Source organism: Condylostylus longicornis, unplaced genomic scaffold, assembly GCF_029603195.1.
Source record: "Condylostylus longicornis isolate FDR11 unplaced genomic scaffold, ASM2960319v2 ptg000107l, whole genome shotgun sequence".
NCBI lineage: Eukaryota > Metazoa > Arthropoda > Insecta > Diptera > Dolichopodidae > Condylostylus > Condylostylus longicornis.
Genome location: NW_026578075.1, coordinates 2,157,220 through 2,184,204, shown reverse-complemented (window position 1 = coordinate 2,184,204; position 26,985 = coordinate 2,157,220). Strand labels below are relative to the sequence as shown.

At 25.3% G+C, this 26,985-nt stretch overlaps 4 protein-coding genes across 4 annotated transcripts; 2 read left to right on the top strand and 2 right to left on the bottom strand.

Moving 5' to 3' along the window:
• The first annotated feature begins 3,220 nt into the window (after positions 1 to 3,220).
• LOC129614336 (probable serine/threonine-protein kinase DDB_G0282963) lies at positions 3,221 to 6,423 on the top strand. Its single transcript, XM_055528894.1, has 4 exons — positions 3,221 to 3,415; positions 3,570 to 3,712; positions 4,646 to 4,838; positions 4,948 to 6,423. Exons 1-4 carry the CDS (start codon positions 3,350 to 3,352, stop codon positions 6,274 to 6,276), a joined length of 1,731 nt encoding a protein of 576 aa, XP_055384869.1. The 5' UTR covers positions 3,221 to 3,349; the 3' UTR covers positions 6,277 to 6,423.
• A 1,382-nt stretch (positions 6,424 to 7,805) lies between these two features.
• LOC129614246 (uncharacterized) lies at positions 7,806 to 9,219 on the top strand. Its single transcript, XM_055528737.1, has 4 exons — positions 7,806 to 7,940; positions 8,636 to 8,728; positions 8,796 to 9,010; positions 9,073 to 9,219. Exons 1-4 carry the CDS (start codon positions 7,877 to 7,879, stop codon positions 9,151 to 9,153), a joined length of 453 nt encoding a protein of 150 aa, XP_055384712.1. The 5' UTR covers positions 7,806 to 7,876; the 3' UTR covers positions 9,154 to 9,219.
• A 643-nt stretch (positions 9,220 to 9,862) lies between these two features.
• Positions 9,863 to 17,360, bottom strand: LOC129614245 (inactive dipeptidyl peptidase 10). Its single transcript, XM_055528736.1, has 12 exons — positions 16,350 to 17,360; positions 14,782 to 14,896; positions 14,105 to 14,203; positions 13,944 to 14,038; positions 13,699 to 13,778; positions 13,069 to 13,322; positions 12,219 to 12,363; positions 11,038 to 12,147; positions 10,784 to 10,978; positions 10,542 to 10,702; positions 10,214 to 10,419; positions 9,863 to 10,092 (listed from the first exon to the last, which is right to left on the bottom strand). Exons 1-12 carry the CDS (start codon positions 16,410 to 16,412, stop codon positions 9,955 to 9,957), a joined length of 2,661 nt encoding a protein of 886 aa, XP_055384711.1. The 5' UTR covers positions 16,413 to 17,360; the 3' UTR covers positions 9,863 to 9,954.
• A 4,628-nt stretch (positions 17,361 to 21,988) lies between these two features.
• On the bottom strand, positions 21,989 to 25,322 carry LOC129614261 (vesicle-associated membrane protein-associated protein B-like). Its single transcript, XM_055528775.1, has 8 exons — positions 25,253 to 25,322; positions 25,080 to 25,161; positions 24,026 to 24,178; positions 23,785 to 23,891; positions 23,624 to 23,714; positions 23,508 to 23,563; positions 23,354 to 23,452; positions 21,989 to 22,328 (listed from the first exon to the last, which is right to left on the bottom strand). Exons 2-8 carry the CDS (start codon positions 25,135 to 25,137, stop codon positions 22,140 to 22,142), a joined length of 753 nt encoding a protein of 250 aa, XP_055384750.1. The 5' UTR covers positions 25,138 to 25,161; positions 25,253 to 25,322; the 3' UTR covers positions 21,989 to 22,139.
• Positions 25,323 to 26,985: the final 1,663 nt, after the last annotated feature.

Sequence of the window (26,985 nt, the reverse complement as noted above, 5' to 3'; positions counted from 1 at the left end):
CTTAGTGTAGACACAAAATCAAAGCGATTTACCGCAAGATTTCCGTTATTAACACAGAACACCAGTCGAAAGGCAGAGTCAACTGTTTCCAGTATTTTCCATATAATGTCACACAAACATGAAAACAAATGATGAAAGAAAAACAACAGTGGCAAAATAAGATTTTAAGCTTAATAGGAAGCTTTTAAAAGTTTATTTGACTTTAAATATCAATCCTATGAAAATCTTTAATTAAAGTAGTAATTAAAACAGAATTTTAAAACTAAAACTGATCACAAATCTGCAGGAAGGCATGAAAATAATTCGCTTGCTTCACAAAAAAGAGAATTATACGGTGTTGTTCAGCTATGTACATACTTACTATATATGCCATGTATGTGTGTGTGTTAATTGTACATATGGATATGTTAGGTATCTATGTACATGCAATCGTATATAGATTATGTAATTTTTAAACTCATTTCTTTAATTAAAGGCCGCATTTACCTTAAACTGGAATAGAATTGTTTTATTTTTAATTAAAACTTACACATAAATGTAAAGCCTTACTTGCATGTACAAACATACATACGTATATATATATATATATATATATATACATACTTAAATACTTATCCATAATGCGCTTATGTATATAATGTGAACCAAAAATAAGTTTTTTATGTCCATTTATTATTTATAAAATGTCAAAATCAAGTTTTAAATTTTATTACTCTATTTATTGCTGTAACATTGCTCATTTCTTTCTTGGCAAACGGCGCATACTCATCGAAAGTAATATGGACTAAAATATAACAGATGAAATTAAAGAAGAAATTAAAGTTCAGAAAAAAAAATCACTTATTTGCACGCTTTTCTACTATTAATTTTCTCTTAGGAATTTAAAAAGAATAGAGTCTATGCAAATTCGATTTTTATTACATACCAAAGAATAAATTTTGACAAAATCATCTTTCAAGTTTAATTTTCTAGTTGCAAAAAAAAATTTGCTTTTTGAAAAGTGAACAATTTATTGAATATTTTGCAATGCACCTGAGGCTTATATCCGAGATTGGAAATCTGTGGCCTTTAAGTGTTTTTGTGCGGTCACGCCCCGCCGCCTTTAGTATTTGTATGCCCTTTAAATATTTAATTCTTTTCAAGTAAAAATCAAATGCAAATGTCTCACTAAATACCTATAATCTAACTTGAATTAAATTTATTTAATAATGAATTTGAAGTGGTTTTTTTGTTATTTATGTTTACTTATTTACTTTTCATTGAATTAATTTGTTTGTTTTAGTAATACAATTTAATTAATTTTTATATGTATTTATGTACATACGAGTATGCATAAAAAAAATATTGACTTTAAAATAAGAAAACATTTATTTTGGAATAAACCAAAACTGAATTTAAAATAAAAAAAACGGAATTTGCACAGTATACAGTTATTATATCATAGCAAAAATTACATTTATTGGTATTAAAACTTGTGCGAGGCCTCCTTAGTTATTATTTGAAATTTGGCCTCCATGGGTAAAAAGGTTCCCCACCTCTGGTTTATATGGTCAAACTTTTGTGTTTGACATTTTGTATTTACATAAGTACATTTTATAAGGGCTTTTTAAGGTTCAATTTATGTTAGGTATAGTGCAATAAGTGAAAAAAAGATAAAAAGTGATTTTTGGAGAAAAGGTTTGAAAATTTGTTAGACTTTATTGATCTTGAATTTCCTTTTTGCTATCACAAAAAGGTGGTGGTTGAAATTGCGATTATGCAACGTTACTACTTCGAATAATTTTTGAATGTACATAGTAAGTACAGTTCTCCCCGGTTAAATGCACCACGCTTAATTGATTTTCCCCTTTTATTGAACGAAAAACTAAGGCAACTTTAAATCCCTATTAAAATATACATGAATAACATCGTTTAATTGAGTCCCGTTTAATTGAACAACTCGCTTAAATGAATCTCTTTTTTTGGTATTACCTTATAAAAACTGTGAAAAATTCCCCTGTTTATTGACCTGTTTATTCTATTTGTTGTTGTTAAACTAGCAATAGTAAATTTATTGAAAAATTAGATATAACGTATGAAATATTTTGTTTTCTTTGTAATATGAAATATTTATTTTTAATTTTTGTTATGTTATGTGATATAAAAATATTATGGTTTACATATATTGAATTTGAATTCACAGTTACATTACTTAGATGGATTTAAAATGATGAAAAATTTAAGTTTTAAAATTTTGAAATAAAGAAAAATTTAAGTTTTTAAATTTTGAAATAAAAAAAAATTTGAGTTTTAGTATTTCATTAGTGTATCCCCTATTTTAAATATAGCTTTTTACCTAGGATATTTTGATAAGTATATGTAATAGGATATGCTTCCTATTGTTTTTATTAATTTTATGCAGTAGCAGGATCAAATTCGTTTTTGCGCCTGATCTTCAATAGCGAGTATTCGTTTTCATGCGTAAACGATTCAGTTAAAAAAATTCGTTTTATTGCACCAATTGTTCAATTAAACGGGATTTTTTTAATTGATTTACCCGCTTAATTGATACAAAAAGTGTGCAACTTTTCTCGGTTCAATTAACCGGGGAGAACTGTATATATGTTTATCTATTTCCTGCATAATAATTTGTATTCTATACTTATTGCAATATTCATTCAATAAAACAGAAATAAGGTAGCTAGGTACAAAGTTTTTCCTTAATATAAAATTAAAAAGGCGAAGTTCTCGAAAAAAATATCTTGACTTGTTATTATGAATAAACGAGAATGGTTTTTAATGAAACATTTAATGTTAACTCGACTTAACAAATAGGTGATATCAAATTGAATGTGTTGGAGACCCATTTCTTGCCAGAACCTAAGGCATAAATGAATAGGTTTAATTTAACTTATTTAAAATTTAATTAAAATTTATTAAATCTTTTAATTAAATATTAAGCAATTAAAAATTAAGCACCTAATTATTTAAAATTTATTAAATTTTTTTCATTATCGTATAAAATACCTACATACATATTCTATCGAAAAAAGATAAAAAGACGTTTCTCACATTTCAAAAATTCAACATTTTCTCGCAATTGAATTTTCCGAATTTGAAATAAAGAGTTTACGAAGAGTGGAAATTAACGAAATATGTTAACGAAAATTTTACTATTAGGAAATTGACAAACGTCATATTGCAAGTTCGATTTTTCCAAAAAAAAAAAAAAAAAAAAATTTAACATCTTTTATTTAAAAAATCTTTACATAAGTTATAATTTTAAAAAAATATTGAAAATTAAATTTTTAAAACTGTTTTTCGATTTTATAATGAAAATAACGTGTTTATGTTTTAATAGCAAAATAACATGTTGCACTATTCGTACAAATATGTGATTTCTTCTATTTTTACATATTCTTGCGTGCCAGTTTTAGTAAGTTTTACATACATATACATATATATGTATATGTATATATGTATATATTCAATTTGTAATATTTACATATGTTACATTCATATATAACTTTAATATTTCATAATATATTCAGTAATTATAAGGTAAAACATTTCTTTTTTACAATTTTCAGGTGGCAAAAATTACAAATTGTGATGAAGGACATTTATGCTCTTCTAATCGTGAATGTTGTTCTCAAGGTTGTTGTCCAACACAACCTCGAGTTGCGACGGATCACGTTTTGAATTTATTTTTTATTAATCATTGGTATTTTTGGTAAGTACATAATATTTTTCTATTTTTTAGCTATAAGAATTATAAAAATGTAACCACAGAAGATTAATGTTCTTGGAATCAAAATAACTATTTATATATGTAGGTACAAAACGAAATTTTTTACAATATTTACATAATATAATTATATGTACATATGTAAGAACTATCAGGCACATAACTGTTCTCTTAATAATACATGTGTTACATACATTCATGCATATTAAATTCAACTTTTTGTTTACAGATTAACAATTTTTTTTTTCGTTTAATATTTATTATATCATAGCAAAATATATATGTACATATGTATAAGCATACTATTTATATATGTCATATGTGTAAATCTTTAAATATTGTTTATAATCGATATTCAATATAATAAGAAACCTCTTGCGAAGATCTCTTGTAAAATTTTAATAGGAGTTCAATATTAAAGACCTCATTTTTTTTCGGCCTCTACTCTATAGTTTCTTTAATAAAACAAGGAAAGGAACAATAAAATGAAGAATAAAAACTCCTTCAAAATTAATGATTTGGCTTAGCTTTGTGAAAAAAAATCTATATTTTTTTTATCAAAATTGTATAAGATTCACTTTTAGGAAGATATAAATTAAAAATCATATTTGCTATTATTTTTAAGGAAACTTGAAACAATAGTTATATTTTAAATTATGAAAATAGTTATATTCTTTGAAATAATTATGGTCAAGAAATAGATTAGCAATCTTGGAATTATGTACATATTCATACCGATAATCATGCGATCATATTGGCTATTTGTAAAAAACCTTCAATTAATTTCATGTATTTAAAAGTTATTGCTACATACTCCTATATATACACATATAAAAAAGTAACAGTAAAAAATTGAAAATTCAAAATTATTAAAAATAATATTAAATAATACTGAAAAAAACTATTAATAATTTCCAGGTGTGTTGTAGTTGCTATTCTGTTATCTATTTTATGTGCGTATTCATTGTGGAAAAAACGGAGACAGTTCTGTGGTTGGCGATCTTCAGACCATCACACACAATCTGAAGGAGATTCAGCTGGTTCATGTTACGCTCCACCTCAGTACAGTAGATGTAGCTCATTTCATCATCCTCCGCCACCATATACCGAGGTTAAGAAATATTTGCATTTAATCATACTAAAAATAAATACAAAAATCTAAATTAATTCTTGATGAAGCTATAAATATTCTTATATTTTCTAATAATTTTTATTTTTAGGTTACATCGAAGCCAGATTTATATCCTTTGGTATTTACTTGCAACAGTGAAAATGGTAAAAACGGAACCAGTTACTTAATGGTTCAATATTTTCGAAATTATATAGTTCGACCCGTTGGATCAATTTCCGCGACTAGTACAATTGATTCACTGAGCTCGAGTTTTATTTGTAATGCAAACGAAGCAAATACACTAGTTCCTCCTCCATATTCGCGAGCTACAAGCCCCGAGACTGCGATTAATTCACATTTCCAGCAACATTTCATGATACCAAGATCTGCTTCTCAAACGGCTTTATCTTCTGATAATTCTCACTTAAATAAAATAATATCTAATTTAATAAATACGGAAAACACTGTTAATAATATAAATAACGGTAATAATACGAAATGCGAAACTAAAATAACTAACAATATTACGCAAACAGGGATTAATAACGAAGATCAAAGTTTAGTATTAAGAGAGAACTCGTTAGAGGAAATTAATTCACAACAGTTTTGTAATATTCTCATGAGCAATCCATGTTACAGTGATATTTTTGCAGCCAATAACTTTAAACAAACAAAGGGCGCCGTTATGAAAAATAATTTCACTAACGAACATCCATCAAACAATATGAATTTTTCAGGTAGAAAAAATAATAGCACAAGTCAATTTTTAAATAGTAATAATCCTATTTATAACTCATGTGGTTCTGTCGGTGGGATATCAATTACAGTTCCTGTTACTAGGGAAAATAGTAACGATTATCGAAATTCGGACGTATTTAGAAGAAGTTTAGAAACATGCTGTCAAATTCTACAACAACAACATTTTCCACCGCAGAATTTTACAAACGATGCCAATTTATCATTATTAAATGATGATGGGAGAAAAAACGGTTTACCCTCAAATTATTTAAGTTCCACTACTTGTTCTGTTGTTAGTAGTTTAGCAAATATAGACACACCATCTTCACCACCCCAAGCAATATCGCCCACAGGTGATGAAGTGCGAGATGTTTTAGAAAGTATTCGACAACTAGAAATAGATGACATAAGCATTAACGATTTAAAAATTGAACCTAAAAATTCAATTAAAAAACGGCCTTCGGCATTATCTAGCAGAACAAAAATTTCAAGACAAAATAAATCTGTTTATATTCCGATATGGAATCCAAATATGAGATCAATTAAGAGTCCAGTTAATGGAAATAATTTTTTCCGAGGACGTAGACATTGGATTTCAAAGTCCGCCCCAACAACACCGGGCACAAGCTTGCCGCAAGAACTCATTGATAATTTAGATCAAAGCCCGTTACTTCAGCAACATGAGGAAGAAAACGAATAACATTCAAATAATATCGGAAATCACTGGATGCTTTTTAGCTTACTTTTTATATTTAAGAAAATCTATATACATTTACAAATTCGGAACACTTATACTTATAGCATTTAGTTTTCGTTTTAATTAAAAAAATATATTACGTAAATATAATTTCGAATTTTTAAAAATTCAAATCAAAATCGTCTTTAATTCAACTTTGGCTTTTTCAATAAACATCAGAACATGACACCATATGTGTACAAATGTATATGTACACAAATAAATACATTTATAAAATAGTTTTCCAAAACTTTCAATAATATTGCTTCTTCAGACCCTTACATTTTTGTTCTCTTAAATTGCAAAAAAAAATATTTCAGCTATTAACTTACTAATTCAGCTAATATTCAACTTATACATGAACATACACATGTACAACTAACACATGTGAGTTTTTTCCACAGTGCTATTGGTTATTTGCATAGTCAGTTCTTGATAAGCAGTTACAGGTTACCGTTCTGATTACCTCTAATGTATTAAATTTAACATATTACATTTCTGATGATACTTTTTAGATGTTTTAGATCTAATATAATAATGTTGGGAGGTACAATTTCGTTATGCCGCACCGGCAATACGGCAATTTTGATTATCGCGTACGTGTTTATTTAGACTACTGAGCGATTTTTTTTAAAACAGTTTTAGGGCCTGTCTGTCTAGCAAAAAACTTGAAAAAAATTTAAAAAGGAGGAAACAGTGACGTCACTACTTGTAAAGAAAAAAATTCTGATTTAACAGAAAATAATAAGTTGAGAAAACTTTAAAAACGTATTCAAAATTCGTCAAATTTCAAAATATTTATCAAACAAAAATAGTGCATGCATAAGAAGAAAATATGTTTTGACAGGTAAAAGTTTTTAAAACACTAAATTTTGTTTCACAATACTTGGAAAAACTTTAAACATTAAGAAAAATATGAGATCACCACTTTCATTTTTGCTCAAAAAATATTATACGAGACGCATAAGAGGTCTGTTTGGGATAAAATTTGAAAAAACTTTAAAAAGAGAAAAAATTATGTAATTTCTCGCAAAAAGAAAAAAAATCTCTTTTAAAAAAAATAAACTAGACGGAAAACTCGGAATATCTTTTAAAAACGTTATAAATGTGATAATCGCCAAATTTCAAAGTTAAACATAAACAAATATATTTTGTTTATGCCTAAAACCGAAAATTTTGTTTTTGGATTAAAAATGTGTGAAACTTTCCAGGCGCGCCTTGCATGCAAAAAATTTATAAAGCTTTTGAAAGAGAGAAAGTTACTATGAAAATGGAGAAAGTATGAATTTCATACAAAATAAATTAACTCGTCGTAAAGCCAGCAAATGAATTCAGCTTGAAAACATTAAATGTAAAATATCGGAAAAACTGGAAAATATAAAATTAAGTTATGTAGTAGTATCTATGTTTTCAACATTTTCATGAATGTGCCATTATATCGATTCATCAATGTTTCTGTTTTAATTTTGTTCAACCCTATTTGTAATTGATGGATTAATTTGGTTTTGTTATTTTTATTAATCACTAATGTGTTTTCTAATTAATATTGTTTTTTGTTTTTAAAATGAATAAATTGTTAGTGGCTGAGGTGTTATTCCTCATATTTTTTGCTACGATTGTTTTTAAAGGTATGTGATTTAAGGATTAAAGAATCAAAACCTTCAAATTTGTAATATACACTAGAAATTTTTAAAATTTGTGCACAGACAAACAATAAGTCAAGACTGAGACTTAAATTATGTACATATATACAGGAACGTTCATATTTGCCAATTGGCACGTTTCATACATATAGGTATAGTAAGGGTGGAGTATTTTTATTAAGTAGAATTGAATTGCCGGAATACAATTAAAAATATTTTGTCGAAAGCAAAAGATTTCATGCTAAAGAATATTAAAACTATATTAACACATTTAACGTACACAAGTAGGCATGTAACGAAAGTCAAAAACAGATAAAAAGCTTACATACATTCAGTACTCAAAATATGCATTGTTTTCCACACAATCTCATAAGAATTCTTAACTGCAGTAGTGAAGTATTAAAATACCAGATAAATGTTCTCCCAAACGATTTGTATAAAAAGGTATTGTCAAAAAAAATTGTAGGTACCATGTACGCAAACAGAATCATAGTGAAATAAACGCAAGTAAGATTTACGTTTTTCATTTCATACCTAATGCATAATTACGTGATCATATGCCATTTGAATATTGATTTTATTTGAATCTATTGGGAAAAAATTTCTTCGCAGCTCCTTTTTTAATTTTGCTTTCATAAAATTTTGTATTTAAATTATAATTCTATAAAATATAATTTCAGCAAGTAACGTTGTTTCTCTCGAATGCTATGTATGCTCAAATCAGACTGGAAATACTGAAAAATGTTTAAACACGATTAAAACTTGTGATCCAGGTATAAATTTTTGATATATCAGACAGAACAAAAGAAAAAATTTTATATTACATAATTTAAACTACAGGACAAGATGCTTGTCAAACGGAAATCAGGTGGGGAAGTATGCCTTATTTTTCAGAAGGCGCACAAAAGCAGTATTATGTTTCTAAAAAGTGTTCGACAAAACATATATGCCAAAAAACTAGATCGCATTATATGCGTTATTGCACACATATTTGGTACGAAGATTGGAACTGCTTTGAATGCTGCCAGGGAGATAGATGTAATTATTATGTCATAGTAAGTTATTCACGTGAAATTGATTAAATACTTGTATACGTATTAATTGTTGTGAATTTTAGAGTGCAGGAAACAAATCTTTCAGTTACCAGCAAATTTTATATTTACTTGTTATTTTATTTTTATCAAAAACAATATTGTAAATAAGAAATCAAATATAATTTACAACAAATCTTATTATCGATTCCGTCCATTGGGATATAAGAAAATTTTATATACATATGTATAATTTTTAGATTAATTTTAAGTACATAAAGATTATGATTTTATAATTATGTATGTATAATGTTTAAAATAATTTTACTTTTGCTGTTAAATTTATTACAAAATTTTTTAATCAAAAAAATTTTATTTTATAAACTTTTTTTTAACGAAAATGTTACTTTTTGAGAAAAAAATGTAGCGTAATAAATTAAATTTTAAAACTTTCAAATAACTTTTTAAATTTTAAATATGCAAAAATTTTTTTTTTAAAGTTCAAAAATGTTTTTTGCTCGTTTATACACGAAGTCGTCATGAAATATTAATTGATTTATGGAGGTGTGCTCTAATATAACAAAAGTTCTTTATTTTCAAATCACTGGTTCAAATTATCCCCTATGGTAAGTATTAACCATAAACATTGACGCTCAACACTGGTATGTGAAATGTCAGTTTTTAATGTTTAAGTTTTTCGTTCCGTGATTTTCTAAACCTTTCAGAAATTTATATGGATGGCAAACATAATTTTATATTTTTAACAATCTAATTTTAGGGAATAGTTACCATAAAGTATTTACAAAACGGAGTCGTTTTCTAAATTTTAGTAAATACCTTGAAAAAAACTATAGTAAATTCTTAATATTACACGTGTTCAGTCTATTCAAATATATTTTTAAATTTTGCGCACCTTTCAATGTACAATAACTTTAGGTTTAAATTTGATCTAAAAATAAACTACAATTCTACGGTTTAAATAAAAATCCTGTTGGATCCCAATCATCCGTTTCTAAAGGTCCAAAACATTCATCTATATACCATTCCATAGTTCTGTACAAATGATACTCAACCTGCGATAGTTGATGGTCGCCGCCTGGGTATATCTGAAAGTTTCATTGTATTAATTTGAAATGAATTTAATGACTTATTAAGTTGAAAAAGATTTACTTATGAGTTATACTTGCTTTAAAAAAAATCAATTTCAAAACATATATATATACATACTTGTTGCCTAAATTGTACGTCTTCATTAATTAAAGCTCTAGTAAGCATTAGGGAATGCTCCTGGTGAACCACTAAATCGGCAGTTCCATATATCAACATGTATTTCCTACTTTTCATTTTACTGATTTTTTTCCTTAAATCTGCTTGCTCAAGAGCATGATTAAAGTTGCCATTTTGAGGAATGTATCTCTCAGTGAAAAAAGAATCTAATTAAAGAAAAAGACTTTAATTATTAACAGTTTAAAAAACTTTATCGAACAAATAAATTTAAATATGTATGTAAGTATGTTTCATTTGATTTATACAATATTTTTGTTTTAATTCTTACAATGATGACCGAATGCTGTTATGGGATTTATAGCAATTGCACATTGCAATATTTGTTGAGAATCCTCAAGTAAAGACAACGTTGCGGCATATCCTCCATATCCAACACCATAAACACAAATTCTAGATGGATCAATAAATTTTATATTGTCTCGCAAGTAACTAAAAAGTTGTAAAGTATGTAAAAAGAAGAAAAATAATCGTACATTTTTTTTCATAAATTTATAGCTTTCTTTTATTTACGTTAAAACTCCTAACTGATCCTCAATTTCGACAGTTCCTAGTCTCCCATGCAGTTGTGTGCGCAGTAATTCCCCTTGAAAACCACTTCCTCTGACATCTATTTGTGCAACTACAAATGATCTTTGGCTACATAGATACCAATTCCAATCTATTTCAAATTTTTCTGAAACTAATTGCGAACCTGGCGAAGCATCACTGAAAAAGGAAAATATTTTAATTAATTTTTGGACACTAACTTGTTTTTGAACAATTACATTTGTAAAATTAATGGAAAAGCAATTTCTTCATCTTCTTTCATTCCTGGTGGAAGATATAATCGCACTTGAGCTTGAAACCCATGTCTTATTTCAACACTAAATGTTCTAATTTGGGGAAGAGCTAGTTGACCTAATTTACTACGCAAATCTTCACTTATAGTAAGAATTTTGACAATTTGATTACTTTCACTTTCAACAACATGTACAGATGGCACATCAGGACCCAAACATTCTTGTATGTAATATGAATAATCTTTACTAAAGTAGATCTCGTTATATAAACATTCCTTTGAACTCTGAATAGCACAGTCTTTGTCAGTTGAGTTTTCGTCTTTTGTAAGGAAGGGTTGATAATTAACAGCCTTACATGTTAAGCAAATTGGTGAGCTTTGATTAACGTAGGTTCTATTAGTTACATCGGACATTTTAATATTTATACTGATTTTATATAAATGTCTTTCGCCTGGTTTTCGTTCTGGCGCTGCTATGTAATATATTAAATTGTTAGCTAAGTCCCATCCAATAATCTTTGTAACTTCAGATCGACCTATAGTTAAAGGTATTGTTCGCGCCTCTTCTAAAGAATATAATACCACTTGCCGAAAATGTCCATTTTCGCCATCACGTACTGGAAGTCTTTTTAATAAAAATCCGGTCAAAATTTTGTTTGGAGAACTAGAGTTTCCATTACTGTTTATATTACCATTACTGTTGTTATTTTGAAACCCATTTTGTAAATCATTTGAAAATGCATGTTTTGTATAAATTGGTAAGTCAGATGGAAGTACCCATCCATCACTTACTGTTACTTCTGTATGAATTTTATAGCATTTAAATAAGGGAGCTTGACAAATGATTGTAACTGCTTTTGTTTGTTTTCTTGTTGTTACAGTTACTGATAAATCAGTCGGATTAAGCCATGTCATAGCACTAACGTAAGTTCCATTTGTTTCGTCTATGGGTAAGTTAAGTTTTTGTGGGAATATAAATTTTAAAACTGATAAGTTAACTACATAAACTGTAACATTTGGGTTTTTGGTCCCTGTTTTTGGGTATCTTATAGATTTGACTTTTGGATATTTTACATCTTCACTAGCTAACATGTACCTTTAACAATAAGATTTCAATATATAAAAAATTAGTTAATATGTTTGAACATAAAACACCATTTTATTTACCTATATTCGTTCACTTCACTATCATTGTATGATAAAAAAGATAAATACTGGCCATCTGTGGAAAATGCTATGGTGGCACTTTTAAGTTCTGGAATGTTTGAATATGTCCAATCTGGTACGCCATTATATATTAAACCGGCTTGACCTTATAATTAAAATTGCAGTATAAAACAAAATGAACGTACATACATACACATATAAAATTTATATTTAAATATCAAAAATTCAAATGTTAATATAGTTGCGATTTATAATAAAGACGATGATATTGCCATGTGTGATTGCCATTGTCTAATTTTTTTACAGCAACTATTGCTATGTAGTGTTTAATTACATTTAATGACCCTCTACTTGTATTCTTTTTAGGAGAATTAATTCATTATATTTTAAATGGGCCTTTTAAAAGGCAGTACAACATTAAACAAAAGTGGATATAATTAAAAATATAACATTGGTATATTTTTAACTCTATCTAATAGTAAAATAGATTAATATATAATATATCGTCTAATAGTTTTCAAAAATTGAACAAGTCTTTGTGTCCATAAATCAGATGTAAATTTAAAAAATAATAATTGTAATTCAAAGAGAGTTTGACTGACTGACCCCTCATTAAAAATATGTCATAAATGCTTCTCTAACGCAGAGAGTTCCGTTAACATGTGATGTTAGGTATACGATAACCTCTTTTTTGTGGTTTTTTTGTGGTTAACACGAATATTATTGGGTTTTCGGCATATTGGACTTGTCAAATACCCTCTAAAATCTAATATCGATGAAACTGTAGCAGAAATAGTTTTGTAAAGTGTACATAACATATTTTTTTAATATTATTATTAGATATACTTACCGGTTTTTGTTACTTTACATACTAAATCACCTTGCACTTTAGGTTTATAAAATATGTCATTCTCATAGACGAAAGCTATTGCTTGTGAGCCGACTTTGGCACCTGTTGGATTATTAATATTTGATTTGCCGTTAGAATTTACTTGTACGTTATATGGAGCCCATATTACAAGTTGTAATATTGGTGCTTCAGCAGTATTCTCTATTGGAGTTAATGGAAATATATTCCTTGTCGCGAACTCATATATGTAAAACCTGGAATTAATAAAATATAATTTTGCATAAATTAATTATACAAACATATTAATAAAGAAATATTTTGTAATTTTACGATTGACTGCGTATCGTAATTTTCAAATATTATACTATTATTGTAATTAATTTTTCTCATACAGGATAAGAAAATTAAAATTGAGAGAAAACAAATAGGAAATTGAAATAAAAAAAAAAAATCATATGAACTCAATAGCCGTCATTTGTAATAATAAATTACAAACCGGAAATTTTATTTACGTTTTGAAGTAAATCAACTAAGGAAATCTCATTTATTTATCAAATTTTAAGAGTATTCAAAAACATTTAAGCACTTACATACAATTTAGGTATAGTCAATCTTTAATAAAATACTTACTTTGAATTTATTGTATCACCAAAAAGTAAAACATAATTTAAATCAGGTGATAAGAGGAATAATTCTATATTAAGTTGTCTCTGAAATTAAAAAAGAAAAATTAAAAACTTTTAATATAATTATATCAAATACATGATTACTTTCATGACAAGAACAACTTTAATTACTAATCTTTATGAAAATAAACTAAATATCGATAAAATTGAATAAATATGAATAGATTTTATTTTAAACAAAAAGCTTACAAAAGTCGTATTTGTCATAAGAATCCTGGTCTCTGATGTCTTAAGATCCAATAAAGATAGACCTCCGTCTGCATCTCTATAAACCAATTCAGAACCTAAAAATGCAAATCGACATAAAAGTAAAAGTAATTAAAGAATTTTTTTTGAAAAATTGCTCTTACCACTAATCCAAGATGTATTAAATGATTTCCATTTAAGACCTTGACTAGTTATATCTGATAAAACAAAACGTCTACCTTTTACCCGAGTAGCTTCGTCCTCTATACATTGTTGAATATTTGAATTTAATTAAAATCAATTTGCATAATTACAGGCTGAATTCATTTTAAAAAACTTTAAAGGTAACGATTTTGTTTTTTCATTATGTGTATTTGAAGGAAATAAATTTGTTATAGGTAGTTGTGATGTATGTATGTTTGTTTTTTGTAATAAAACGAATAGGTTGATAAAACTAAAATTATTTGTTCACTATTTATATAGGCATGTATGTACATATCAAATAAATTCTATCAAATGATTTAAAATAATATTATTTCTTATTTAACACTATAATTTATGAATTTTTAATTAATATTTTTTAAGAAAATTGTGTTATTATTTATGTTAATTATTTGATTTTTTTTTTTGATGAAAATGAATTTCATTAAAAGCTACATGTATATGGAAATGTCAAATTTACAAAACACTTAATATAATATGCATGTGTACTATGGTGTTTATTTGAGTTGAAGGTTAACTATGAGATTTATTTTGATTTTTTAAACTGCAAACTTATTTAAATGAATTCAACTTATAACCTTATCATATAATGTTAATAGAAAAATTAAGAAAAAATTACCTGGAGAGAGTAAAAATATGGAAAAAATTATTAAACTAAAAACTGCTGCAATTACTAAAAGCGCAATAAATATTCCTCGCCAATTTCTTCTCTCTGGAGAAATTGCTACTAGTTCCTAGTATAAATACATAAAAATAAAAAATAAATTTACAATTTTTTTAGAATTCAAAAGTTTTGATAATTTTTTATTTAGCTTATGCAATAATCTATAGATTTTATTAATACCTATTAAATAATTTTTTTTTTACTTAATCGAGTTAATTGAGATTTGGATATAGGTTCACAAGTACAATATTGCAATCTGAGATTTCATTAATATTTTCAAATCATTATACATATTTCAAAAATCGTGCAACAGAAATTAGGTAAATTCGACAATCATCATAAGTAGTACCATTCGAAAATCTTTTCCATAACTTAAGTATTTTCTTAATTAATCTTTAAGTATTTTCTTTTATATAATGTAAATAATTAAAATTGCTAGAAAATGTGCTCGAATAAAAGTTTTTTTTTACAAAATCCAAGACAAATCATAAATTTACGATTGTGTACTATATAATATGTATGTGTATGCATAATTAATATGTGCATAAAAATGTATATAGCAATAATTACACTTTTTCCTTAATATTGTGTATTCTAATTACATAGTTTTATGATGAAACCACATTGAAACTATCATTTAAGAGAACCATTAGAATAATGGTTGAATTTCAGGGCTAATTAGATCATCTACTATAAAAATTTGGAAGAAACTTATAATTTCAATGACATTATTTCGTGAAAATTAAAAATTTTCTTATTTAGTTGGCGATAACATGGAAGAGAGAGGGACAGAATTTTTTTGATGCAAAATGATGTTAAAAATTTGAAAAACAAAGTAACAAAAAAATTTATTTAGAATACGCTCAATTTCATTGACAATTTTGTATAAGAAAGAGATATTTTTATGCAATTTCGCGGTTGAAAAAGAAAGTTCCTTCTTTTCTACGTAAATTAAACTAAAAATTTTTAGGAATTATTGGCTATTAATTTAAAGAAGAAAAATTGTTCTAGACTCTAGAGAAATTTGTTGTTTGAAACTTGCATGTTTAAACATTATATATATATATTGTACGTAGGTATTTTAAATTTGTAAATGAAATGTTTTCTTAAAAATCTGAATAATAAGCATCAAAAGGATGTTGTACGTATAGCTATCTAGCGCGTATATACAATTTTTATAAAATATTACTTGAGAAATACCCATAGTATATGAATTAATAATTTGCATGTTAAGCGCTTTTGTATTATAATATGAAATAAAATCAATTATTCCTTGTTTTCTTTTATATATGTATGTATGTATATATATAAAGATTGGTATACTTTGAAATATAAGAAAATTAATTGCACGCAATTTTATGTTGCACGAAAAAATTATTCAAAAGGTCGCTTTTTATTTTGTCATTATTTTATTTACATAAATTAAAAACGTATAACAAAAAAAAAAAAACAAAACAAAATTATTTATTATTGTAATAATATATATATATTTATATATATATATATTTGATTAATCTCCTCACCTCCAATTGAGAACCTTTTTTATTCATACCAGTTGTATGGCCTCCACTTTGTGCGGCATTCATTTTTATTCTTTGTTGCAAATTTTATATCGGAGTGTAGGTATAATAAAAATAATTTATTAAATAAAACGTGAAATATTCAAAGATAATTTAACCCAATTAGTTATAATTTTACACATTTCATCAATGAAATAAAATAATATAGTTACATATAGTACATATGTACATACATATATGTGCACTACATGTACATATATAGGTATATAGTGTGATAATTTCGAAACAATTTGATGAACTTAAGACATTGACTTCTATGCTTTTTTTTTTATTATAAAGTCTAATTTTTAGTTTATTTGATAATTTCTTTTAATTTGCATAATTTTAATATAATTTTTTAAAAATTAAAATTTTTTTTTTTTATTTTTTATAATTTTTATGTGTGTTTATGTATGTATGTATGTGTTTATATTTTTTATTTATATGTTGAATTAATGTAAAGTTTTCTAATTTTTTTTTTTGTTTTACAAAACTATATATATATATATATATATAGTGCTTAAAACTTTATTAACTGCAAAGAAATGCTGCAATGCGTGCTATAAGATTTAAGGATTTCATTCAATATAAGATAAATTTCATAACCTAACATTTTCTTTTAACTTTTTGTTTTTTTTTTTGTTTTTTTTTCTGCAATATATTATTATTTACTACATAAATATACGCCTAAAACTGTTAAATATATAATAAATGCACAAATATTTGTTAATTTTATAAATATAAGTTGTTCGTTAGTAATATTAAATTTTATTTAATTATAATTATATATTTTTAATATTATTTAAATTATTGTAAAAATAAAAAAAAAATTTTATAAAATATTTTTATGCAGACATTAAATTTTATTTTACAAGGAGCATTATATATGTATGTATGTATATGTATGAAAATCTAGCACATAACATCTTTTGATAAAGTATATGAGATATGAGAATAATTAATCGCACACATTTTACGGATTTTTAACGTAAATGTTTTTCTATTCTATTCCAAAACTATTTTTAAATTTTAACACTTGAACTTTTAAAACTATTTTTTTTTTTTTAATTATAAAATTATTAATAAGTTATTGTAATATTATAAGGTTTATTATTCCAACGAATCTAATATTTTAATTTAGAAAGACGTAAAGTTCGTAAGATTAAAAACAAGCTTTTCATTTTTTTAAGAAGAAAAAAATTAAGCGCAGACGTTAACAGTAAAATATTGAAGTAGCTTTTTAAATAATTTATTTGAATAGGAACAAAAGAAAGAAAAAAAAAGGAAAACAACAAAAGAAAAAATTTTTAGCTTTTTCCAACTAGCAGAATACATACATATACTTTTAAGTTTAATATTAATGTTTTCATGAATATACAGTTTATCTAAAAAGTATTAATACATCTAAAACAAGAATGTTGTGTTACTACGCAATTCAGCAATAGCCAAGGACAAGAACATGTACCAAAACGAAAATCTAACGTCAATTTGATTTATTCAGCAATTGAAACAATTTCAATTGAAACAATTCATCTGCGGGACAATGCACTTAAACTAGATTGAGATATAATTGTGATTTTACACAAATTAATTTTAATTTAGTTACATTAATTATTTTATTTTCACCCCTCAAATTTATCGTAATTTATTGAATGTGATTAAAGCATTCAAAAAGTTTGAGATTATATTGTTCTTCGATAAATTAGAAGAATGGCACAAAAATTGATCCTAATTGAAAATGATTTTAACAAAGAACACCGAAGTTTAATTAAAAGAAATTAGTACTTACATATTTTAGTCTATGAGCTGCAATTGATGATATGTAATACCTCACATCTGTTCAAATATCGTATTCTCTATCTTCCTTACTTTTAAGTTACCTAACTAACTAGAGTGGAAACTCTAAACTTACCGAATACATTACGGTATTCGGAACATTTTCAATATAAGAAGTAAAATATTTGCAAATTATAATAAAATTTTTTTTGCAATAAAAGTCAATATCTTATTTTTTCTCTTCTCAATGCAATGGGCCCGAATGTGTATTTCTTCAATTTTTGTGTTTACTTCATGTTTAGCAAAGACAAAAAAAAACTTCTGACAGAAATTAGAAATATTAATTTATTTTGTGTTTCATTTCATAGGTAAGGTACGGTAACTATGCGGTCGTCATTGTCATGATAAAATACTAAGTTATTTTAATACATATTGTGCAAATTAACTATCTTTTGAAAGAGGTAGGTATAGAATGATTATGTACATATTTTTATTTTGATGAACAAAATGTTAAATGAATACAAAAAAAAAAATATTTTTGCAAATTGAATTTCTAAAATATCTTACAAGAATAGAAGTACATACATGTCTATGCATAGTTATTTTATTATACTCGTAGTGAAGCATATTATTTTATTATAAATACGTAAATATATAAAAACGTACATACATTAAATTTTCATTTATATACTAGAATTTTTTTTAAATTACCATTAAATATTTGGTACATACTTCTTAAGATTACAAATTCATCTTCTTTTTTCAAGTTTCTACTATCATCAATCCTTTTTTTTTCATTCTTCAAAAAGAAAATTGTGGTGAATATTAAAGGTTATTGTCGCTCGAAATAGGGGATTTATGTACGTTGCTACATTAGAATTGTTTTCTAAGCCACAGTGTTAAACAGTATGTAAAAACTTCAGCTTTAGCTTTTTAGCAGTCTGCAGTTACTGAAAATTTAAATTAATTATGAAAATTAATATTTTAATAATAGATGTCTGCGCTACCTTTCGGGCATTTCTTTAATATAGAACGAACTCCCGAATGAACTTTATAACAGCAAGCGAATGTGCCGTGTGCAATTTCCGAACATTCAAAAAGTTAGAACTATTGTAGAACCGAATTAACGAATACCCCTCATACTTACATGTGATTATTTTTAACAAAACAAGCTTCAACAGAACACGCCAAAGGAAAATTTGTTTCTTTCCCTAAGACTTTTAATTGATTTTCAGCTTTCATTCTAAATTTATTGCAATTTATCTAATAATTAATTTAAATTAAAACTAAGTATACTTTATATTTTCAACTTTTTATTTATATATAGAAATGCGGTTTAACATTCTGTTTATAATAATTTGAATAACATTTATGTAAAGCTTAGAATAAAAATGTTCTGAAAATAGTTAAGAATCGTATTAAACAAAATTCGTTAAATTATCGCAATTATTTACTCAAGTTTTTGACTTTTTAATATTAAAATTTAATTTTTTTTTGAAAAATATTTTATTTAATTTCATTAATAAAATATTTAAGAATTTATAATATACTGAAAATTTTGTTCAAAGCAGTGGTGTCAGAAATGAATAACATAAACTAAAATATTTTCGAATTTTTATGTTTTTCTCTTTTTGTTTTTTTTTTGTTTTTTGTGTATTAAAATTAATATTGCAATTTCATAACAAAACCAATAATTAAATTAAAGCAATTATGGGGTATTACTTAAAATTTAATATTGTTGGTACAATACATAAATGTTTAAAGAAGGAACACCAAAAATTATTCTGCTATTTTCAAGGTGTTAAGGTGTCCCTATACATAATTTTTATTTTAATATAAATCATATAATATTTATAATCATATATTATATTTATATATATATATATATTTGGTTACAATTTATAATATATATATATATATGTATATATATATAAATACATTTATATCAAATGAGTTCACAATATGTATGTATGCAAATTAACTTATAGGTATATGCCATCTTCATATGCATTATTTGATTTCCATTCACCTGTTTTTAAAGAACTTATAAATAGAGCACAATAATGTCATGTTAATATAATTTCTCACCTCGAGGATTATTATATTTTATTTTTAAAATTAGATTTATTATAATTTTGAATTTAAATTTATACGTAGTAATACAGTAAGTAATACAGAAGAAAAAATAGAACTAATTTTTAAGATTTTACCAAAAGTCATTCCATAACGTAATAAGAAAAAATAAAAAATGAAACAATAGCTTCAGCTTTAAATTATTTAAATATGTAAATAAGAAGTAAATTCCATTTCAGGATAATCAAATTTATGATTAATTGAATCAGGTAAATAGAAAACTTCAATTTTTCTATTATTAATTTTTTTTTGCTAAGAATATTTTTATACGTATGCATTGTTAAATCCACTTAAATATGGAATTGAATTCCGCCTAAAAGTAAAATACATAATTATATTATATTATTAACAGTAAATTAAATTTTCCATTACCAATTAATTTAATTTAAAAGTAAATAATTATAAAAATTAACTACAATATTTTCCAAAATTTATGCATAGTAGTTAATTTAAAAAGTAATAATAGTAATAATTTATTGAACAAATTTTTTTTTTGTTTACCAGCCAGTAATAATGTACACTTTCTATCTTGATTATGTGCTTTCATTTTATTTTCGTTATTATTCTTTATTTTAAATTTTTCTTTTTTTACTCCATTAAACTTTCTATGTTCGTCTAAAAAAATGCAGGTCTAATATCAACTTGACCTATTCAGCAATACTATTTTAACTACTATATTTCAAATTTGAATTAATTTACATATTTGATATTTAATTTGGTTTTTTTTTTTTATTAAATCAAACTTTTAAATTTAAAATATAATTTAAATAGAAATAAATTTTTTTAAATAATTTAATTTATAAGTTTATTTCAAAACTTTTTTGATAGATGAACCAAAAGAAGAACTAAAAATGTTTCTTTATTCTTGAAATAATCTTGACTTTGTGGAAACGAAATTAACAGTGCGAATTTCTTCTGTTTATGTCTAAGTAAGTACATTTTGCAAAATAATAGAAAAGTCGAGGTATTTTTTTTTTTTAAATATACCATTAAACAAAACTGTTCTGATTTTATTATAAATTAATATTACGATAGAAATTTACTTTTGAAATTAATATTGTTTAGAAACGGAGAAGTTTTAAGCTTGTTTTAAACCGAAAAATATTTTATGGCAAGTAAACAAAATTGATTTGATATTAAAAATTAATTTTTAAATTAAACTAAATAGACCAAAATGAAGCAAAAGAAAACTAATTCGAATTAAAAATACCCTTTTGTAAATGCCATTTTTATTACTATTCGCGACAATAAATATTATCATTAATAATTGTTATAATGATAGCTTATTATTTTAGGTTTTGTAAGTTTTTTTTCTTGTAAATTATATTTTAGTTATACATATATTTCATATAATTGTATAGAAATATTTTTTCGCTGTATTTGACAAATAAAAAAAAAAAATTAACTGCGATAATTAAAATTTTGAGTTGACGACGTGTGATAAACTGCTACAGATTATTTGGTTGACAAATTAATGTTCACAAAATATTTAAAAGTATATGATACTCAAATAAAATAAATAAAACTGATTTCTAAATGTACTTTATATAAATATGCATTTATGTTTTAATATTATTTTTTGCATATGTTTTGCATATCATGTATGTACATTCATGTACACATTTGCGTATATATGTATAATAGGTATAGATATATAAATATGGAATATTTATACTTATATATACATATATACGCAAAAATGTAAAATTAATGTTAATTTATGTGCATACAATAATATTCATATTAAACATAATTATACATACACATACACACATATTATATAAACACAATGTCTCTTTTTATGTTATCTTATTAAGTATATTTTGCAGGATAAATCTAAATGATTCAAAGCATGTACTTTCCAAGCAACAAACCAAATATTGCCATAATAACTGCAATAGCTATATACATAACTGGAACTGGTTGTTGTCCTAATTGTGGCGGCGAATAAGCATTTTGGTATGGTACTGATGAAGGCGATGTTTGTTGTTTTTTTTGCATCACATCAGCAGTGGCATTCTTCAATAACTGCTCCTTTATTAGCAAAATAAAAAATATATGTATTTAGTTTTAAATTTCAATATATAGTTAGAACATTAATTTTACAAGTGTATTTATTATATTTAATTTGTAAAGTGTTATCTTTTTTGCGTAACATTTTAAATTATAAAATGGATATAATTTAAGTTTTTTTTAATAAAAATGGATTATTTTAAACAAAAGCGAAAGACAAATGATTTGTACTATGCGTTTATACGTATCGGAGAGAAAAAAAAGATGGGCTTTTCAGGATATCGGTAAGATGTGTCGAAAGAGATTGTGAATCTTTGAAACACTCAATCGCAAGCAAGAAATATAAAGCTTAAATCTTAAGCAAAAAATAAATAAATTTGGTGTATTAGCTAACAAGCATTTAAAAAAATTTATCTTTTTATACATCGTCTTGGAACTTTTTTGGAACTGGAGTATAAAATTGCGGATTTTCCATGAATTTTTCCAACGAGCGACTGTACTTTAACACGCAGATTTTTGTTAAAGGTTTTAGTTGATCCAGGGTTTCTTTTCTGTTTTTGACGATTTGAGCTTCATTTTCTGTAGTTAAAAAATACAGTTTTCTGTACAGTTAAAAAATACAACTTACAAAAAAATTGTAAAACTATTTTCAATATTTAGAATTAAAACAGTTCGAAAAACGGATATCGGTAACAGAAATAAATTCCATATCAGCAATAGGTTTTAGATACTTAGTTTAATCTTTTAATTTTATAGTTTAATTGTGACTAATTTTTAATATAACTTGCTCGTATTCATCTTTGTACTTAACAAGGAAGTTTACCGAATACATATTATATATTACTGCTTCTAAATAGTACTATTTTAATCTTAATCATAAACGACATACGAAATCTTAAAAAATTGAGTTTTTTATGTTAAAATCGCTAAGAGCTTTTATACTGATGGAAATTGACAGAAATTATGACTCATTACATGTGTATTTTAAAGTTAATATAATTCAGATTTAATATATATCGTATATCCAAAGAAAATAACTTATTTACCTTCAACTTTAAGTTTTCTTGTCGCAACTGACTTTCATCTTCTCGTAGCTGCCGAATTTCTAAAGTTGCCTTGACATATTCATCTCGATAATCTTTGACCTTAAAAAACAAAGTTATTGAAAATCTATTAAAGAATTTTTCTGCTTTTAGTTACCTTGTCGTCACTTATAGTTTTTATTTCAGCTTCCGCATTTACCTCTTCTTTTTGAGCTTAAAAAAATATATATTGATATAATACTCTATTCAAAATTGACAAAAGATTTTAATTACCAACTGTCTCACCAGCAGGCCACTCTGGTGGGAGTTCAAAAACGCATCTTAGCTTAGTATCCATTAATTGTTCTGGTTTAACCTCTTTCCACTAATAAATGAATTTTTAAAATATATTAACGTCTTTTTTATAGAAACTTTTCTAAGAGCTTTGAAATTACCAGTTTTAAAGGATCCACGGCTCCATCGGGTACGACAAAGCTTTGAACCATGAATTTATGTTTATTTTTTTCACTAGGATCGAAGATAAAACTGGCTTGTAAACAAACTAAAAATCAAAAAAATTAATTAACAATAGCTAATCACTACAATAATAACTGTATAATATTAATTTCAAAATGTGGATTGGTTAATAAAATATATGTGGATTGATTAATGAATATTAGCAAAAAAGTAACTTACTTTCAACTTCAGTTTGAGATTGAGGTTTAACAGCACCGAAATTTGGGCGTACGCAATACTTCCTTGGAGCAGTTGTTTTTATTTTAAATAAGATAGTATTATCCGTCGGATTCGTCAACTTCATAACAGTTACCACCGGTCTTATAAATGGACCTAGAAAGAAGTCAAAACATTGTGGTAGTAATAAGCAAACTCTCTAAAAAATTTTATAAATTCATACATATTTACATAAGAAAATTGAAAATGTACGCGAATTTATGATTTTATCAAATTATTATATAAACTAGATATTTTGTTCACCATTTACAAATTTCAATGAAATATGAACTATTTTTATGAAGGATTCGTAATGTAGATAGCTTTGGCGTTTCTATAAATAAATTCTAACAAACACAGAAATGATTGAGCAATTTCTGCTCTAAATTTCATTGAACTCTCAAACCTGAAATTTCTTATTAAATTTTAAGAGTAATTTTGGAAGTATGTCATTCTAATTTTGCAAGCCTATTTAAATCGATGCAAAGCCTGCAGTTTATCTTTTTTTCATACATTTGAAGTACAAAGTTCAATTTACACATTTTTACTTATAATTTTATTTTTGCTCAGTAGAAATTTACACAAACACTTTCGACCAATGTTTTGGCTTAGGATATTTTATTTTTTAATTTGGTGAAAAATATTTTTTTAGAACAAATAGCACGCTGTTTTTTATTACAAATATATTGTTCAAACTCTTACTGAAATTTATTTAATATGATTAACATCAAACGAGTCCATATTTTTTTTAACTCAATATAAGCAACTAATTTAATATAACGAAAACTTTACAAGCGCATTTAATATCATTTTCTCTAACATTTTCCAATATTCTTATGAGAATCGATTTTTTTATAAGTATTATATCAGAATGGTCGTCAATAATAGTAGAAACTAATTATTATAAAGCATTTTTGAAATAATATTAAGCTTTCCAAATTGTTAAAACTTTTGAAATATTAATTTTGATTTGCCCATTTTATGTTATATCTTTGCTGAGCTGGAAATACATACATACCACGAAATTTTAGCTCCGAAGGTGGGTCAATAATTAACAATTGTTCCTTTCGTTCCATTTTATTTGGTTTTTTTCAAGCTTTCTGCAGGTTTTTAAGAATGGAATTCAAGTTAAAATTAGATATTTACCGGATTAAATTAAATACCGATACAAAACACAAAATTTATAATTACCAAAAACACTAATCGATGGCTCTAATAAAACTGCTTATAATATGTTTGCAGTTTCATTCGACATTCGACATGTTATGTCATAAAATGTCAATGATTATTACCATATAGATTTGTTAAAATGACAACTAGCCGTCAAATTTGGCAATTGGCAACTCTGTAAAAACGTTTATTGCACGATGAGCATGTCTAATCAGCGATATCTATCGATTGAAATTGGAACCAATAAACATTACTAAAAAGTAACACGCTTATTTTGAAATATAATGATAATATGTGAATAAACAGTTTAGACTTGTATTTAGGTTAGTCGAAATAAGTTATTGAAAATTATTGGATTAAGAATTAATTAAACCTATTCTAAAAAAATTTAAATTTCAAAACTATTTAAAAAATTTATGAGCGCATGCTTATACATATTTAATATCATTCGAAAAAGTAAGTTTTAAAAAATTATCGAAAATTGTCGTATAGTAAAAATAAAAAATAAAAAAAATCAAATTAATTTTCAAATTTTTGCTCCAAAAATATACGTATACTACAGATTTCTGAATATTTATCAATAGAACTTATAGAAAATGTTATTATATACCAATTTTTTTTTCGTATATTAAAAAATGTAATTTTAGTAAAGCAAGAACATAATTTTTTTTTTTGCATTAAAATAAATTCTCATAATTTCAATTTTCTTGATTCAAGTCAACTAGTAGACTGATAAAAATTTGCCACCAGTTTTAACTTCTCCTTAAAATTTCAAATTCAACAAAAATAATAACCAAATTTACTATTTCTACGCTGCATAAAAAACGACGAGATTGTAACATTTAATTTAAATAGGTACATATATATTATATGTGCATGTGTTCCATACAAACCTGACAGTAAAATAACTGCACCCTTCGACGAAAGCCTTGGTGACCCCAATATACTTTGCCAATCCTTAATACCATTTATACACCCCGATATCGGAATTGCAGTATTACGCAATTCAGCTGGTTTAAGAAAAAATAAAATGTTAGTTTGAGCTGTTAGACAGCTTTATTTATGTGGCGAAAAATTACAATTGAGAAGCGATTTTATCACGTAATACTAAGGAAAAGTAAAGGAGAAAATAGAACGAGAGAGATTTCCCGAGGTGAAATGTCAAAAATCATTTAAAGGGACTGGCGTCAATGAAGCAAAATTACGGTTGTATATTAGGCGAGAGCAGTAAATCCTGCTTTACAATGGTTTTTTTTGACATTTTGTGTTTCCACGTGCAAAATACTGAACAGTTGATTTTGTTTTTCCGTTGTTGTTCTGTGTAAGGAAACCATGCACCGTGGCAGTTCACCGCTTCTGTTTTTACACTAAACAAAATATTTGTTGCGCTTCATGGAAAATAGAATTTTAGCTTGAAAACATATAAATAATTAAAAAAAAATATATATATATATATATATGTATATATATTTTTATGTTTTTGTTATGTTTTTCTAGTATTACGTTTTGCAGTTATTCTTTAGCTGTATTGTTTTTATGAAAATTACTATTATAAAAAAATGGCAACTCTGGCCAAAATCTGAGAAAAATTAGCTTGAAATTAGGTTGTATATATATAGCGAACTAATTAAGAAATAAATTGAACATACATTTAAGTTAAATGAAAATGAAATTATGTTTAGGTAAATGGGAATACGCTCAAATTTTTATTCTGCTTTTTTCTTTAAATTTAAAAATTAAGCCCTAAATGTATT

Excerpts from the sequence above, each read along its gene's own strand:
- LOC129614336 (XM_055528894.1), top strand. The coding sequence starts at position 3,350 with ATGTTGCACTATTCGTACAAATATGTGATTTCTTCTATTTTTACATAT. Across the intron at positions 3,416-3,569 it reads ATTCTTGCGTGCCAGTTTTA|GTGGCAAAAATTACAAATTG; the intron begins GTAAGTTTTACA and ends TACAATTTTCAG. Across the intron at positions 3,713-4,645 it reads ATTAATCATTGGTATTTTTG|GTGTGTTGTAGTTGCTATTC; the intron begins GTAAGTACATAA and ends AATAATTTCCAG.
- LOC129614246 (XM_055528737.1), top strand. The coding sequence starts at position 7,877 with ATGAATAAATTGTTAGTGGCTGAGGTGTTATTCCTCATATTTTTTGCT. Across the intron at positions 7,941-8,635 it reads TGCTACGATTGTTTTTAAAG|CAAGTAACGTTGTTTCTCTC; the intron begins GTATGTGATTTA and ends ATATAATTTCAG. Across the intron at positions 8,729-8,795 it reads GATTAAAACTTGTGATCCAG|GACAAGATGCTTGTCAAACG; the intron begins GTATAAATTTTT and ends TTTAAACTACAG.
- LOC129614245 (XM_055528736.1), bottom strand. The coding sequence starts at position 16,412 with ATGAATGCCGCACAAAGTGGAGGCCATACAACTGGTATGAATAAAAAA. Across the intron at positions 12,148-12,218 it reads AGTGAAGTGAACGAATATAG|GTACATGTTAGCTAGTGAAG; the intron begins GTAAATAAAATG and ends TTATTGTTAAAG. Across the intron at positions 10,093-10,213 it reads ACGTACAATTTAGGCAACAA|ATATACCCAGGCGGCGACCA; the intron begins GTATGTATATAT and ends TGAAACTTTCAG.
- LOC129614261 (XM_055528775.1), bottom strand. The coding sequence starts at position 25,137 with ATGGAACGAAAGGAACAATTGTTAATTATTGACCCACCTTCGGAGCTA. Across the intron at positions 23,715-23,784 it reads CCGTGGATCCTTTAAAACTG|TGGAAAGAGGTTAAACCAGA; the intron begins GTAATTTCAAAG and ends TTCATTTATTAG. Across the intron at positions 22,329-23,353 it reads AAGAAAACTTAAAGTTGAAG|GAGCAGTTATTGAAGAATGC; the intron begins GTAAATAAGTTA and ends TTGCTAATAAAG.